General features: G+C 40.3%; 1 protein-coding gene across 1 annotated transcript; it reads right to left on the reverse strand.

The window, feature by feature from the left end:
- On the reverse strand, positions 1-6568 carry KLF9 (KLF transcription factor 9). The gene is made up of 2 exons (XM_053456681.1): positions 5217-6568; positions 1-574 (listed from the first exon to the last, which is right to left on the reverse strand). The coding sequence occupies exons 1-2, from the start codon at positions 5836-5838 to the stop codon at positions 345-347; spliced, it is 852 nt and encodes a 283-aa protein (XP_053312656.1). The 5' UTR covers positions 5839-6568; the 3' UTR covers positions 1-344.
- Positions 6569-18701: the final 12133 nt, after the last annotated feature.

Consider the following 18701-nt stretch of genomic DNA (forward strand, 5'->3'; position numbering starts at 1 on the left):
TTCCCTTATATATATATTGATGTTCCAAGAATTCTCGTATGCACTTCTTTCACGAATGTAAAGCAAATCCATTGTGGTATCTATTTCAATAACACATATTCATGCCAGAGCAAGCACAGAAGATCTTACAGTCAAAACTGTGATGGTACATATCACACCACTACAAAGAAAAAAAATCTAGAGTTGTGTGCCACCAAAATAAATTGGACAGCAGATTCTCATAAATACACTGCTGCAGAAGCATGAATGTTAGACTGCTAAATTTCCTCTGGATAGATGCAAGAATGTGATATGTACAGCAGTTGAGATTTTCTGTTATAAGCTTTGTTACTCAGACTATGTATTCAGATGAAAGTGGAATTGGATCTCTTGGACCTTTTGATCATGCTGGGATGGAAATCTGTGTGGCGACGCGCATGCTTGGTTAAGTGGTCACTCCTCATGAACCTCTTCTCGCAGAGTGGGCACCGGAACTGCTTCTCACCAGTGTGTGTCCGATAGTGGCGTGTCAGCTCATCGGACCTAGAGAACTTTTTAAGGCAGTCAGGCCACGTGCACGGGAAAGGACGTTCACCTATGGGGGTAAAAAAGAATTACCTAAAAAAGAGAAAAGAAAACAGAACCAACTAGAAGGATATGAAAGCTTCGAAACATCACTATCTATGTCCTGTCCATTGAAACCTTCCCAATGTAGCCTTAAGATCCAGATCACCTTGTTTTTGACACAAAGGATTTATTAAATTACATTCCAACCATCGTATAGTCTAGCGTGAGGTGCATTTGCCCAGACACCTACTGGTAGCCAGTGTGCATGCTCGCTATACTCACCACCAGCCCCCACCAGCTCTGGCTCGCAAGAGTTCCAGATCTAAACAGACATAGTCAGCCACTATGGGAGTTTACATTGTGTATGGTCAATGTATGCTTATAAATTACTTTAACAAGCATCCTGTGAAGGTGGGACAGCACAGGGTGTTCAAGTGTCCCTAAAAGTAAAGCTTAAGCCGTTACTTTGGGAAACTCCTCAGGTATATTTGTTCCAATAAGAAGCATCTGTTTATATGATTGGATTACTAGATCAATTACAGTTGTCTAAAATATGTTTGCTGAAAAGAAACATTAAGAATTTGCATCACTGATCCCTAGATTTCATGTTTTCGGCACCTTTCTCTTGTCAGGTAGCACTGTGAGGTATCGGGGAATTTAAGCATTCATTGCCAATACGTAAAGACTAATCTCATATTCTGTAATACTTACTATATTTATACTCTACACAGCAATCACTGATTGAGTTGTAGATAAAATCTCAATTCTGAGAGTACAAAGATAAAACACGTTGAAAGTGAGTAATTTACTAGAAAATGTTCACTGTAATGACAACTGTTCTGCGTGAGTATTATCTTGTGGTGGGCAGTGCCTGTGAAAACCCACAATGTTCTACATTTAGAAAGTTTACTGGCCTACACTAGCCCTGATTTAGGAGTGAGTGGGATTGCTTGGCACGTTTTTGGATTCAGCTGCCCACCAGTTTCAGTGAAGCCCTGGGCAGGTGCATCATGTCACACAGAATTAGCTTGGGAATATCTGAGGTAAAGTGCGTGTTGCATGAGATGTCAAAAATAGGCTTCCTCCGGTCCCGCCAGTCTCTATTCTGTACTTCCAGGGATGCTGAATATTTTTTGCCTTAAATGCATTTAAAATGTAAAGAACAGCCTACAAAATACTTGGGGTACGTCTCCAATTTAGTTTTTTTTTTTTGCCTGTGAGGCCATATTTTTTAAAATTAATAAGATGAAAGAGCAAGACTGCTCAGCACAGGATACACAACAATGGTATATAACAATTACACATTATGTGAGTCAAAGTTCGCTACAAAACAGGCAATTTAAGGCTTCCTCTGATCCAGAGGAACACTATTACTGGCCACAGATGAAAACAGCACCATCAAAGTAGAAGAACTGTGAATCACACCGCCTCCACAGTCTTATAGAACGCAAACTGTTGTTCCAACAACCTTCCAACGGCATACAGTACATCAGTAGGGGTACTTTTGGGTTTTAACTATTAGACCTAAAATGTTTATATGGATAAAGATCAAAACATTTTAATATGTAAGCCTCCAACTATAGATTGTTTCTCTTTGGGGGCAGTGAATAGCTACATATTAATAGTAACAAAACTCTTTTTGAGTTCCTATGTATTATTGGTTGTCTTGCACCTATTTTTGCTCATTAGAGCGAGGGGGGTGATTTTCCTTTGAACCTGATGTTGAAAGCAACTTCCTGAAAATGAGAATGCTGTAAGACACAACAGGAAGTGAGCTAAGGAACATTCCCACAGCTTGTAGGACAAAAAATAACAACGTAAGCAATTTTGAGTTCTGTCTAAACGTGTTCTTAAAAAAAAAAAAAACACGATGCCAATTACCAAGCTTGAGTTTTTGGATTTTCACCTTTAACATAGTGAACATCCTGACAATATGGACGTTATCACACAGAAGCTATGGTGTCAGTTACACCCTATGGGATAGATGTATTCATCTGATATAACAACGTTTCTTCAAATTGTGACCATTCAACGGTAAACATATCATCTAACAAAGGCAACACCGAAACCAGCTACGTCTAGTATCTTGCGTGCATGTGAACATTCAATTGAAAGGGACAGACAGGTAGACTAAGGCCCTGGTTTATTGGCTTACCCCTCCCGCTCCCAGTAGAAGCCTCCTTGGAGGTCTCCTGAGAACCAAGCTTTACAGAAAACACAACAATAAGTGCATAGGCAATCCCAAGTCATAAGCATTGAGTAGGCATGGCTGCTGAAAACAATGAACATAATCTATAGATGCTTTGTCTTAAACCAGATTCCAGGACTCTCATTGTTTAAGACAATCACAAAGGTTGATACGTTGAGATTTGTGCTTATTAATTGTACCATGTGTGCTTTTTCACAAAAGTTGACATTTTTAAAATGATAGAAATGCATACTTTATTCACTGCAGTATGCATGGAGATTACATAGAAAATATTCTCTTTGTCTGCACCCACAGATGTTTCATAACCTCTTCGGGGAAGGCTAGTGCCAATGAGAATGGCTGTAATTTTCCATGGGCACACCCAGCATTTACTCTTTACTGTCTGGAACCATTAAAAAAACTGCTGCTTACGTAGATAACTTTTAACTGGAAATAAATCCTTTCGTCATACTGGACGCAAATTATAAATGAAGAAATATGCAGTTTATGTTTCCATCACTGGATGAAGAATTAGGTAATTCTGCAGAGCTGACACGTTTAGCCCAGATTTAAGTGTCACTGTTGATTAAAATGCAGGTAAGAAACGGTAATCTTTACACTTTGAAAATGAATGTTTTTGCGTCATCTGATGAATCACCACACCCTTAAGCCCAAAGACAACATAAGAGGCAAGCCTACGCGTGGGCTATGAATCATAGTCTGTCCCGAAACTGGCAGTTTTATCAGTAATTACCTTAACAAACAATAACAGAGAACAATGTGACGCAGCAAAGGTCTGCTTGATTACTGTTCTCAAACGGAACAACGTTTTAACTATCTGAGTACCAACAAGCCTTTGGGAGAAGCTGTCTGGTGTTAAAAAAAGGTTTGGCTCACGTTTTGGACTAAAAATCCAAAATGTACAAAAAATATTCCGTGTGAAATCCTATCAGCTATTGCCACCGCGTTCTGTGTCTGCGCCTTCAGACCTGCTGCCTCAGAGATATATGCTGTCTGTGGCGAACAGTGGAACAGCAGAAACTCAATATGCACAGTAGATCTTACTCGAAGAGGTAATCTGAGGACAACTGGCTGGTAGGGGAGCTGGGAAGGAGGTTGGGAGGAAAGGCTATAAAAACAGGTGACATGGAAATTGCTGGCTCTTTCTCAAACATGGAAAAATACTCTTAGACGGAACAATGCAGATGCAACAAAGGCATCTTAGAATCCGATTTCTAAAATACTTACTGGCCCAGAAATTGTCCCCTACTCCCAAACACAAAGGTCTACATTTTTAAAGAAGTTTCGGAGCTTTAGATTATGTAATGATGTATGAGACTTAATCACCGGACCTTCACAACAAAGTGACGATGACTGCAGTTGACATCAAAACATCGATTTACATTGTACGTAGCAAAATCTTGCTAATGAAGGGATACTCTGTTTTGTGAACACTGTTACATTAATTGGAACAGTTCGTAACTGACCATCGGACGCGTGCAGCTCCAAGACCAACCGAAGTCTCTGAGCTTACTCCAAAGCACATGACCTAGGTGCACGTTGCTGTAGTGTGACGTCATGCTCCAAAACATGTGCAAGTGGTAACCAACCACCGGTTGGCCACGTTACAAATATAGGCGTAACCTGGGGGGTGGATCCCGAAACCACGGGAACCACCCCCTCCCAATGTCAACAACACACTGGATCAACCACCACGTTGCTAAAAGCAGCATGTATTACTAAGCAAGCCCCAACTCCTCCGTCATTCAACTCTTTTGGATCATGGAACCACACGGGGCAAAAACGATGGAAGGAACCCTATCTGAACTATTCAAAAGTCTACACATTGTTCACTGTCGGAAAGTTCTGAATGGTGTCCTAGATCACAGGAACATACCAAGAATGGCGATGCACCCCAAAATTCTACTTTACTACACAATGGTGGGATGACAAACATCGAGACGGTTTTATTTCAACAGTTGACAGCTCTAGGGCTACATTTAAAGGCAACACGACATTCTGTATTAGAACGGACAAATGGGCAAACAAATATAATACAGATGTATGAATGTCCTTATGATGGAGATAAAACAAATAAATTATTTCATAACATAAATTTGATGAACCGGACTGCAAGAACCGGCTTTGGGGAAGAGATCCCACCGATTTACTTGATATATGTGAATTTGAAATGCCTGCATTATGGAACTACAATTGAGTAAAGACTTCTGTCTTAAGGCTACATTGGGAAAGGCATACCGTCACCTGTGCTGCGATCTTGAAAGAAATATTATATACACATATTATAAACACATGATCCTTTCTACGTGGGGAATTGCCCCAATTCTAAAGCAATCAGCAACTTAGTAAGAAATAGTGATCCCAACATTTGAAAATCTGGCTTTATCTTCACTCCAGACACAAAACGTATAGCTTACATTAACCTGCCAGAGCAGTTACTGGTCGTGTGGGGTTTACTGACCTGTATGTACTCTGTAATGGGCTTTGAGGTGGGAGGACTTGCCATATACTTTGCCACATCCAGCATAAGGGCACCTGTGCCTCTTTTCATTAGCGGACCTGGCAGGGACGGGGGTTGGTGGGGAGCTGGGCGTGTCCTGGCTGAGTGGGTGTGGCTGCGTGGAGCCGGGTTCAGGGCTGTAGTCCGTATGGCTGGGAGTAGAGCTCCCCGGGCTATAAGACGGGCTGAAGCTGAGCCCGGACTCGGTGGTCACGTCACTGTCCGAGCTTAGCTCCTCGTCGCTGTGACTGTAGACGGGGGAAGGCAGGGGACGGTACTTGTTTAACTCCAACAGGCTTTTCGCTATAGTCAGCAAGGTGCAGTAATCCTTCCACGCTTCCCCGGGTCCCTCGTGAAGCTCCTTGGTCACCCCTTGGTCAGGCATGGCCCTCAGGTGATCTTGCTCGGGTATCTTCCTCAAGTGCAGCGCAGAGTCTGGAGATATTGACGTACTGTCTAGAGACGGGGATAGGGGCTGCGATGCCCTCACCTCCTGCCCCTCGGGGTGCTGCGCCGTAGTACGGTTAGAAATAGACACCAGACACTGAGCAGCAACGAAGTCCATGTAGGCGACAGCTGTCATTGCCAACGCAGGCTAGCGATGGAAAGAGACAAGTGATCCAAAAACAAAAGAAAACTAGGTAGCAACGAGTGTGCCTCCTGCAGCTTATCAGTGTGTGCCTGAGAGCACCCAGCCCCTCATCTTCATCGCAGACAGCGATAGTCTGGGACCTCCCCACACCGCTTGTACTATACAAAGCCCCTCCTGTGTCTGCAGCAGCACACTTGCCTGCTTTGGCAAACTTCTACAAGATAAAGAAGACACGCAGTCAGGTCTGCTCCTAACTCGCCTGCATTCTAGCTCTCCACCACAGGAAGGCGGATCAAGTGGGCACCAGGTGCTTTGTCTCCCTCAGTATTCCCAGTGCATTCATCCTCAGTCATAGAGTCTGTGATGAAATCTCAGACAAAAGCTGTATATGAGACACTTTTTTTTTTTTTTTTTTTGCCTGACTCGCTCCCCCACCCCCTGTCTCCTTCCACTCTCAGGGTTCGGGCATTCTCCTGCTCAGTAACAATTTAACAGAACCCCACGCGTCACAATGGGATGCGGCTCCCATAGGTTCCAAGAGAAGGGGACATTCTATTCTGTTTACCTCCATTCCTCTTCCAATCAGGGGGACTCTTCTCTCTCGGGGCGGGGATACTCACTGAGTTCCGACCAATCAGGCGCGTTCTCCGTTTCCAGCGTGCTCCTCCGCCAGACACACATACACACACATACAGACGGGCACACAGCTGGCTCTTAAAAGGGCGATTCTTTACCATCTGTTCCAACTACAGGGCGTTCCTTTGTATCGAGCTCAGACTATCTCAGGTCAATGCATTCTTCATTAAAATCTATCACGTCTTCGCAGGAAAATGTTGTTTTCTGTTGAATGACCTTAAGTCACCTGCACTGTTTATCGCACAAAGTACAAGAAACATTTGAAAAGAGCTATATAGATAAAACATATACATACAAAGGATACTATAAAGACTATACTTATGAAATGTTTTATCGCCTGAAGAAAGGCTGATCAGCAGTAGTCAATATTTATACATATATAAATATAAATATAAATATATATATATATATATATATATATATATATATATAAACACTGCAGAGCTGCAAACCCCAGTTTAGGGTCTAGGGTAGTGCCTCCAGCCCCTGGAGGCACTACCCTAGGCCACAGGCCCACATTGCTAAATACTCACCCGTTCTGCCCCCTCTGACCTGCTGGCCTAGGCCTAGTCTGCCTGTGACCATGTCACTTATTGGAGCCCATGTCTACTTGGGTAGGAAGGAGTAATAATGCACTAAGGAACAAATAGATACATTACAGTAATATAGAGTAAGAGTAATCTATGCCACATCAGTGAAAGGGGGGACAGAGAGATTAGGGTCACAAATAGGTAATGTCCCTCCCTTGGGCAGTATGTCCCTGTTTAGTAAACACATAAATGAACTGTCTGCATAAAGCAGAGCATATAATCATTTCTGGTATTTATTTAATGGAAAATTATTCTGGGGTCTGTACATACCATATATGGGAATAAAAAAGGCTAAATTGCAGCCAATCAGCAAAGGGTTGACATAGGCCTAGACACCCAAGAGGTTCTACTTGACTGCTTAGAGCTCACATAAACAGTATTCAAGGTTAGTGTTACACGATGACAAAATACATATACACTCCAAATGTGTGTTCTTTATTTAATGCCATTGAACAGGTTGCTCAGTACAATAACAGGAAAGATTTCTATTTCCAAATTTGAAAATGTGTTGTTTTGCAGCTGTAACAGCAGATTTGCATTCATTGTTCATTCATTACAGGAAGGGTTGATACATGTTTACTGAATTCAACAGACAAGAAAACTTCATTAGTGGTCCACCTACAAGATGTATAAACACACTGGTCTGCCTATGTTTAATGCCATATTTCTTTTGGACAGCACAAGGCTTAGCATAAAGTACTTTTGGTCAGTTCAGTGACAACCTAATATGACCCACTGGTTTCTTTGATTTGCCATGATATGGGTTATAGTTTCTTGGGGTATCACATCTACTTCATACTTCATACTGTGCCATAGCATGCCAATTATTGTGCAGTAATGAGGTAAAGATGGGCAAGTTTAATAACAGTTTTATTACATTCTTCCAAGCAACATCTTTGAAATCACTATGGATCTGCATAAAAATATTTTGCATTATCTCCCAGTTTTAAGTTGATTAACTTTTGTGCTCAAAAACTTTTCCAGATTGGGCCTGCACATAATTGAGATTTTTTTTACATTGTCATAAAAACATGGATGTTTTTAATTTGCCCATATGGATATAAATGAAAAACCTATGACTTTACAATGTGCTCTTATTACCGTAGCAACTCATGTAAGCTTTCAGCCGATATGTTGCCCATTGCTATGGTAATAAGACCATTTGCTAACCTTGCACCAGGAACACTATACACAATGGTTCCTCTATATCTGTTTAAAGCTAGAATCCTTAATAAATAACTCATTTGTGTTTCATGAAACACATTTTGGGGTGTTGTGTATTCCTTCCTTGTCTCTCTGATTTCTCTTCGGTGGGTTTGATTGCAGGGGCCCCATTCGTTTTGCATTGTAATCCTTTAACACTTTTATCTGGGTGCTTATGCTGACCAACCAAGAAAAAAAAACAGGAGAAATTGCCTGAAGGAATGACTAAATTTAGCTTATTTCCTCTGCATATGATTAAAAACGGGATGAAATCGGCTTCGGAGACTGGAGTAGACAGGCATTTCATGTTAGCTGTTTAACCCCTTGCAAGGTTTCAGCTTTGCAGTCTTTAGACAAACCGGTAAAATTCATGAACATATTTTCTGTAGAACACTTAATAATTACCCTAAAAATACATATTTCTGCTTTTTCCTTTCCACCGTGTAAATACATTTCAATGAATATATTTGAAATAATTAGAACAAAATATCCCTTATTCTTCAATCAGATATGGCCTTGTTTACAAGAGGAGACAAGGCTCGCCGCTTTAAGAAATTGTACTGCAGCAAGCAGCAGGGAAGTTCATCTGAGGACACAGCTCTCAGTTCTCAGAAATCCCCTCTGCTGGAACATGCAGTTCACTGTTGCACATGAACAGGCTGCCCTGGATTTGAAAATGCTGCCCGCCCTAAATTGTACAGGCACAAAACTGGGGAGCTCACGATCTGATCCCAAAAAATAAAGAAAAAAAAAACAAACCTTTGTTCCATACTTTAGTGATTTTCTAGTCTAATTCTTCTTGTTTTCCCGAAGTATTTGTATAACGTCTGAACCGATCTGCTTTGTTGTGCAAGTGAAAGCTGCTGAATTACTGAGCAGTAAGACAAACCGCAGTGATACTGTGTTAAAAAAACAACAACTCGTGTTGTGCTATCGTACGGCACATACTTTACATAAAATAATACATGTACAGCATAAGGGATCGTATGAAATAAATAGTTGATATATGACATACAGAATGCCTGTTGATGTTAGGACTGGCTCAAGTCGCTGGACCACCAACATTAACCCTTTGAGGTGCAAATGTTCTAAAAGGGTTAAACCTCAAATAAAAAGGTGACTAAGAGCCGAAAACCAAAACGCATGAACTGTGTGTTCTAATTACTTTTGATGCCAATAAATCGTCTTTTTTTTTTTTGGTTGTGTTGTAAAAATGACTGACGCTAACAAGGTTTTATAGGTAATGCAAACAGCCACAGCTAAAGTTGGCAGGGGTTTCTGCAGCTGTTGATTCTTGAGATACGTTATGGGTTCCTTGAATCGAGACACAAAGACAATCTTTAATGCAGCAGTGTGCCACCTACCGATGTTCTTTGAGATTGATGGCCAACTATGTAAGAACATTGTGTTGTTGCTTAATATGTATACCTGTGCACCACTAGCATTTATGTGATGTCATTTAATGCAAATTCTTTGTGGCACTGGATTGATTACAAGATGTCGGCGAATAATGAGGGTTCATGTGGCATTATGTATTCTAAGAGGATACTGCATAACATATAATATATTAACATATAGCTAGCCTGCCAAGTCCTTGCTGTTCTACTGACCAGTCTGTCTGTTAAAGCTCAGGTCAGACAGCCTAGCTGCACATTGTTTTCCAGAAATGATTAGCAGGTATAGAAAAATACATTTGTCTTCAAAACAAGCAAAACTCCAAATAAAGATCCAAATCAAAATGATGTGTATGTTGACTTACCCCCACATTTCATTGTGATATATGACTGGTTAGTGTAGCATCTATGGATATGCCAATGGTGCAAAAACAAACTTCTTTTACCAAAAGACAGTTTAAGATCAGGTCAATTGGTTACTTGAAATGCCATTTGTCACACGCTGTCAATAATGGGCAAACGATCTCACAAGACTTTGCCACTTGATCCTTTGATATACCTCCCGACATTTCAAATAGCAAAAGAGGAACACTTTGAATTTAAGAGGTGTGACTAGAGGTTGGGCTAAAGGGCAGGCTTTATTAAGACTTTGTATGTGACATTGTGACCTATTGATAGCTATTTATTTAACTGAATAAGGCAGAAGAGGAAGACGAATGCATTATATTTGAATAAGTTATTGTCATGTATCTATATGTATTGTAATATGTTTTAGGGCTGTATAACTCTGTAAGCTCCTGGAAGAGAGGTACCGGTATACCAGGAGAGGAAGGAAGGATGGAGATTTGGGCCTCAAAGATGGACTAAAGAGGGGCATTTGGCAGGAATGCTGTGATTTCAATACAGTCTGGAACCCTATGGGACTCAAAGGGTTAAGATACCCCCCCCCCTTAAAACTCTAGTGTATAATTCTTCTATTGACTGTATTTGGAAGTGTTTCCTGTGTTTTCCCAATTCCAGTCGCAGCCACTTGAGGACTGTTTCTTGATAACTAATTGTTTTGCTGCGCCAGTGGTACAGGGTGTCTCTGTGTACTTCCATGGTAAATAAAACCTTCCCGTATTTCATCATTTCTGTGTCTAACAGAAACCAGGCATGCACTCTGTCTGCACAGTCAGAGATAGAATAAAGAAGACATGCGAGCAGCACAAACGCACTTGGTTCTGCACATAGAAAGTTCCATACAATTAGATTTTGACCTTCAGTGAAACTGGTATGTGCTCTTTTTCTTGGAAGAGCCTGACCCTGATCATTCTGTAAAAATGCTGTTTCATTGTTTGTACTGATATTTCTGCTAAGCGATATATATATAAAAAAGGCAAGTCACGCACAGGGAGGGGGAGTGGGTGTCAGAGGGGGAGGACAATGTGGGAGGGATCCTAAAGTATTGATATTGAAGCCGTACCCTCTGCCTACTGTGGAGGTAGTGCTGAGGAGTAGGACATTCGGGGAAGGACTCAATGTGCTTTTACTAATGGTGGGCGTGCAGTATAATGGAAAGGCTTCAGGAAATGCTGTCTGCCTCCCTTGCATGTTTATCCTCCTGTTGATTCCCAGGCCGTTGCTCCCTCCCTTTTTTCTTTCTCCCCTCTGTACTAATAACAGCTGCGGTGTGCTAAGAAAAAACATTAGTCACAAGATTTCTCAGAAAGAAAACAGTGCTAAGCGTTGCCGTCGTGTGCTGAAGGGGGTGTGTGTGTGGCAGGTGTACAGAAAGAAGAAAATATATATATACGGTATATTTAAATATGCCGTGACTACCTCCCAGGCTTTTTTTCACAGCCTCCCCCTCTATTACTCATATATCAGGGGCTGTATTGAGTTGTCTGTGCATGTTTGTATGTAAAAGTTATGTGAATGGCTGTTAACTCTCAGACAGGTTTGTTGAAAGTAGCGGTGAAGAAGCAGTATTCCAGGAAAAAAAAAGTTGCAATATTTTTGGGCTTTCTATTTATCTGACTTGGCAAGCGCCAGAACATACCTTCAAAGCTGTAAGCAGCCCTCCACTGGTTCCATGGACCATTTGTTTCCAAAAGTTTGCTGATACTTTCTTGGAGTCTAGCACTTGAATCAGTGTGATGAATTTGGAAGAAAAATAGTCTAGACTTGTGCATTCGGATTCGAGCAAATTCAAATTTTAAGAATATTTGCCAACTTTGTCAATTCAAATGTTCAGCTGCCCTACACTGGTTGATGGCAGAGGAGGCCTCTGCCGGAGACCAGTAGAGACACTTTTATGGACCTTTATTTCCTGGAGCCGGAAGACCAATAGTCTCTCCAGGCCAAGTTTTGGCATCAAGAGTTAAAGGTCGGTAAGAGTGACTCAATTGGTCGCGCCAGGGGGCTCATCTGGCATCAACCAATGAAGAGCAGCTGCCTTTAAGTACCTTTAAAGTCCTGACGCCAAAGCTACTGCGTACTATTACTGTGTTAACCTCGTATTAACCCCTACTAGAAAACCGTCAGAAAATGAAGAACGTACATAAATATTCGCCCAAAAAGAACATGGGAGCGGGCGAATATTCGTGGAATATGAAGGTTTTTTTTTTCACAAAGACTTGGCCAGCGCCCAAGTCTAGTAATAACTATGTGATTACATGGTAACAGACTAAATATAAAAACTGTATGGCAGAAGAGTGAGTTTGCCTCACATGATATAGCTAGCAGACTACAACTACCACCTTATTTTGGTTCATCTTATTTATCGTTGATTAGACCCTTTGTTTGCTAGTTCTACAACTGGTCTCATTCTCATTTGTCTATATTACACAGACATTTTTCACTTCTGAAGTCATATGCTAGAACTATCCCTTTTTATGCACAGTGAAGTGACTGAATTGAAATGCACATTAATTGATGATTCAGTGAATTAATCATGGTTATACAACCCATATTAAAATATGCTAACTTTTAATGATGATCCTGCAAAATATAGGCCTAATATAGTTGACACATCTTAAATTCAATGTTAGGTAGAATTATTTCTAAATTAGAGCATTGACTAGCTGTTAGGCAATAAAAAATATGTTATCTTTTTTGGTTAATCCTAGTATGACTTTCAAAGAAAGTCCTCTAAATTCGGGTATATAAGACGTTAGACAAATTATTAGAAAGAATTCAGACAGATCATACCTTGTTAGAAGTCTGGCTAAATTTGAATAATTTTTGCATTCCTTTCTTTTTTTGGGGGGGTGACTTAGCGAGGGGCAGGGCTTGTCACAAACATGGGCGGGGCTTGATGCAAAGATCTTAAATTTGTATGGCGTTGGGAGGGGAATATGGCAGGGGATGGGTGTGTCTAAACTGGTCCAATGAACAGGAGATCAAGCACTGTGACCTGTAGAAACAGAGAAGTGATGCTTTGCCTCGAAGTTCTCATGTTTGCAAATAATATTCAAAGTAAATTCAATACATATGGCTAGAAGATAGCACATGATTCGGTCCAAAGGTTTAGACTAACATGAGGTTCACAAATCATAAAGTTTGTACTTCTATGAAGATGCTATAATAGAAGCTAACAGGTGGATTTCACAGAATGGATGCCAAGCATATTGTTCTAAGTAATGCCCACAATATTTTACTCTTATAATTCTACTGCTATCAGCATTTCTTCTAAACATGTTCTTTGCCTAGAGGTATGTATTGTTCTCCAGTCAGCTACCATAAAAGCAGAACAAGCAAAGCACTTATGGCAGGACTGCCTATTGTTGAGCTTAAACATTGATACCCAGCAGACCTCCAATTGGTTCTGTTATATTACATCAAACATTTCATAGCATATGGTTCTCCATACAAAGCCTCTGTATGGTATGTGGCCCTTCTCATTGAAATTATCCTGTTATTAAAAATGCCTTCATATTAATAGATGCTGGGTAACTTAAAGAAGCACAAGCCCATTAAAAGTTATTCATTACTGAGCTTGAATGAAGAAGGTGTGGGTCCGGGGTAGTTTTTTTGGATCAGTGTACTGAGCCAGAATTTTAAACACAAGCTAATGTTATATTTTCCATAATGCTGCTACTGTGCAAAGAAATCTATCCTGGCAATCAGCTTTCCCCTTGCCAAGGAATTTTGTTATTTTTACCCTACATGCCTCTTTGGCTGCAAGGTCATGCAGGACTTTGAGCTCATTAGCTTTGTGAAAAGTGTCCATATGTCAGCTACAGGAATCTTTTAGTGGACCGCTATTCATTTTTTATTGTTTCTTTTGAAAATAAAATAAATATAAACAACAGAAACTTGAGAAGTTTTTCTGTGACCGCATCATATCAGTGCCCGCTGTTGTGCCACATGACAATTATTTGTACTCGGAAAAAATGTGACGGGATTCAAATATTTCTTGGAAGGGTTTAGACATTCAGCAAATATATTATGCTTACATTGCTCAAGCTATCAGCCTCTTAAATAACATGCTGGCAGGGGGCTCCTGCTCTAATCTTGGAACCCTAGCTACCCTCTCAAATCCTACCCCTCGCCTGCAGTGACCTCTATTCATGATGCCATAATGCGGGGGGAAGAAAGAATGCTGTGTTTGACAAATACAATAGCCTAAAATGTCTAAGAAAAAATAGAGCCCGTTTTATTAATTTTAGCTCCTTGTATGATCTAAAGGGTTTATGGTGATTAGTTATGCCAAATAACTTCTCTAGGCAGACCAAAGGGGTAAATGGGTTGGAACATTAATGTTCGGCTGATTAGCTGACATGACACAGACCTGATGTTGTCGTCTATCACATGCCTCAATTTTAAGGCCTATTTTCTGCTCCTTGGATTTTACAATCACTTGTTTGTTCCTATTACAATGTAAAATAAAGACATTGTATATAGTGCTATTGTTATTGTATCACAGTACAGCATTGTATTTAGCAAGATTTATATGCTGAATATATTACATGGATCATAAGTAATCAACTGCTGCATGATTGCGTCTGATAAAATTAAAGGTGGTGTTCCACCTACTCTGTTGAATTGAACACATTTGTAACTAAATGCTGCATTGGAAACATAACTCTTAGTACTGGTTAATGAGCAAACCCTTCTCAGTAATAATTCATGCGAAATGTTTCCTGATTTATAATTTTTGCAGGGAACGCTTACTTTTCATGTGACAAAAAAGCAGGCCCTAACAACTGAAGAAGCTTCTTAAAAACGTTCTTTATATTTGATCAAAAATACAATCACAGATCTGCTAAGATTTATTTGCACAATTAATGTTTTGTCAAAGCAGACATCTTTTAAAATGAAAACATTATAAGAAAATTAGGCAAAAATGATCTAACATTAATAGTTGATGGATGATTTCTAGTTCTCATGAACGCTTGCAATAGCCTCCTCCGGCCTATACGCCTTCGGTCCTTCAAAAAATCCCTCAAGACCCACTTTTTTAATGGCGCTTACAACATTACACGCCAACGCCCTTCCTCCCATATTCCTTTAGCTCATCTTTCCTAGCCCCTCTCCTGCAATACTTATACTAGTGGCTGGTCCTTCCCTAATAGTGACACTTTTACCTCTTTTATAATACACCCGAACTGCCTCTAGATTGTAAGCTCTTATGGGCACGACCCTCCTTATCTGTTGTTTCTGTAAGTCACATTGTTAGGTTAAATACTAATTGTTTTGCCCAGTCTACCCATTGTACAGTAAGATGGCGCTATAAAAATCAATACATAATAATAATGTCTGGTAGATAATCCATATTGATTCAAAACAGAGTAACAGAGTTTGCATTGGGATTTAAAAGATTAACTGTTTTTTCCCTAACATTAAAGCAAATGTTTTAAAACAGTGTTTAAAATGATTTCAGTCCTGTATGTCTGCTCAGTTCTGACATCAAAAAAGAATAGTAGGCCCGAGGCAGATTGAGACAAGTGCTTTCTTTACTATAGGAGAGGATAGCAGTTAAGAAGAATATATTTTACATTACTGTTTTAAAATGGAAAATGGGCTATGGTCCTCTGTTGCTAACCAGTCTTATTTAAGACTTATTTAACTCCTTCAGTCCCAGAGAAATTCGGTACCTCAAGTCCCAGAGAAATGTTGCCATTTTTGCCATATGTATGTTATATAATGTTCTATCCAGGAGAGGTAGAGCTTTGTTTTGATACTAATGTTGCATACCTGGGAACTCTCCGGGTTTGCCCGGAGATTGCCGGGTGAAGCACCGCTTCGCCAGTTCTCCGGGTCAAGATCCGAATCCTCCGGGTTGCCGGAGTGGGGTCTTGACAAGCCCCACTCCTTGCCCATTTTCCATTTAAATGGGGGTGTTTCCCGCTGACATTGGCGGGGACGCCCCTGATGTCAGCGGCAACGCCCCCGATGTCAGCTGAACCTCCCACTCTCACCAATGTCAGGGGGGACTCCCACCGACATCACGGGACGTCAGTGGGCTGTCCTGGGCACGTCCCGCAAGGGAAGGCTCCAAGTAGCCGGAGCCCAGAAGTTCCCAGGTATGATGATTATCTGAAAAGTTAGAATGAGTAATTTAGTAAAAACTAGCACTTTTTAAAAAATATATTTTTCCCTCTGGATCATCACAAAATTGACAGAAAATACCCTCAAAATGTATCAATTCAGGTCACCTGATTTCAGAAATACCTAATTTATATAGCATTTCCATACTTTTATAGTTATACAGTTATAATACTCGATTCAAAACTGTTTACATTTGGTATGACGGAATTGCAACTCTAATTTTGAGCAAAGAAGCCAAAAATACCCACAAAATGATATATTTCTGTAAAGCAGACAACCCAGTGTATCTCATCAGAAACATTTGGACAATTTTCATGCAACCATTTGGCCACCAAATCACTGCCAAATTTGCCTGTAGCAATCATTTCTGGCACTTTTTTTAACAACACTTCAGGGATCCTGAGGACTTTTGGCACGTGGTATGTATTATGGCAGACGAATCCAGCCTAAATTGTTTAGCTGTATTTCCAGATTATGGAAATACCCCACATGCAAATGTTTTTTATGCATATGGTTATTTATGTTGTTTTGGAATTTGCAGGGCCAGAACATATGTGCCAATTGAAAATAGCACCCTTTTCCCTTTGTGGCTCACGTGAAAAAAAAAAAATATATACTGTATAAAGTATCTGGCATGGTAGATCATGAAGCAGTCATTGATGCAGACTCCTTGCAATGAGGGACAGGAAGGGCAGTGGTACCTGGAGTACTACCTAATACCCCTTTTCTAACAGACTCTGGATCTTTTCTGAGGCCTCTGTTTGGCATCATCGCGCAAGTAAAATGCCTGCTGGTAAGATGCAGGACATTTTTATCTTATACATTTGAAGTGGGCTAATCACCTTCCCCATGTACGCTGACAGGCACCATGCACTCATTGTGTTTAGTAGAGAGGATGTACATTGTCAGTGTACCTCAGGTCCAACAGCTCATTATTGCGCAAAGCACTGGTAGTGCTGCGCCTCTGTTTGAGGTAGGTCAACTACTTTGGAAAACCTTTACAGTTTTTCCTCACAGCGCCAATTGTGGGATATCTGCTAAAAATAAAAAAGGGAAATAAATCTGGGCTGGTGCAACAATTATCCACCCAGAGGGAGTAGCCCTCAGGTTCTGGGCAGCCAAGGGGGATCATGGTGACTGCTCTTCCCTTTGGAAATTCTGAAGGGGACAATAAATCCCGTTTGTCCAAAGTTTGTCCATCTTTAAGCCATACCATGAGCGCTTGGATGGGATATACTGTCTGAAGTGCAGTCTACCCTGGAACCGGATACAATCTTCTACAAACGAAATAGATGTATTGGCTCACTGGCATCAATAGCACATCTAATGCCAGGAATCGCAATAAAGGGGGGGATGGACCCACGTTTGCTCCAGCACAGGTTCTGTACACCTGACTTTAGCATGTGGAACCTGGCCATCATCATTATCTGACACTTAAGATATTGATTCATTATCTAATGCAGCACTAGACACGTCAGATATTGGGTCAATATCTGATCCAGTCAGAGTGGCTTCGTCATGTGACTCAGCTAGGAAGGAGTATGCCTTCTCAGCGCTGAAAACACACTCCATTTTATATAAATAAACCCTCTAAAGTACACTTCTACCCAATTACTAAAACCTAACACCAATACACTCTTTTTCTTTATTGGCCCTGTCAAACGCCTAAAACCCTTTACAATATCCCTAATTCCCTCTATCCACCAAACGAATCTGAGTTAACCCTAAAACTTTAGATAAGCAATAACAATATATAACAATCCAGGAAGGGGGTTGTTAAATTAGGTAAATGCAACCTCAGATGAATAACAATACGTGACATATTACGTGTCATGATTTATCCAACAAAAATAAAGGGAAAATGAAAGTAAATGTTAATGTTTCAAATAAGATTACATACACAAATAAGATAAACCTAATATTGTTGAAAATGTTCACTCCAAAATGATGGGGAAACCATGACTTTCTGATTCAAAAATAGCAATGAGATTTCACCATGGATCAGCAGGGTTGGCAGCATTTAATGTAGGAAGCAGGCACAGCCACGTGACTCATTAACACAGCAGACTGGAACACATTTGGCTGACAACATGTACTGCATGTACTATCTAGTCCTGACCAATACCTATTCACCAAAATGGACTGTGTAAAAAAACCTGTAACAGAAACACAGAAAGCATTTAATTGTTAAGTAAACTCTGCCTAAAATCATTATTTGTCAAGCACTTTCAGTGGTTATATGTGAGATTGAAAGTAAAACAAACAAAAGGAGCTTTTTATATGAGCATTTTTGTAGCGTAGCTGTAGACCTCCTGGGCATTCTTTTCCCTGACCATATACTTGCATTTTTATAGCTCTGTATATTAAAATCTAATCATATTGGAATAAATTAATCAAAAGTATTTCCATTAGTTAGGTCAAAAAGCCACCTATCAGTTGTGTAGAAATTATGAAAACTATCAAGATGAATGACTGAAGAAGCTGATATATTTCTATA

The sequence above is a fragment of the Spea bombifrons genome, chromosome 1 (assembly GCF_027358695.1).
Source record: "Spea bombifrons isolate aSpeBom1 chromosome 1, aSpeBom1.2.pri, whole genome shotgun sequence".
Lineage (NCBI taxonomy): Eukaryota > Metazoa > Chordata > Amphibia > Anura > Pelobatidae > Spea > Spea bombifrons.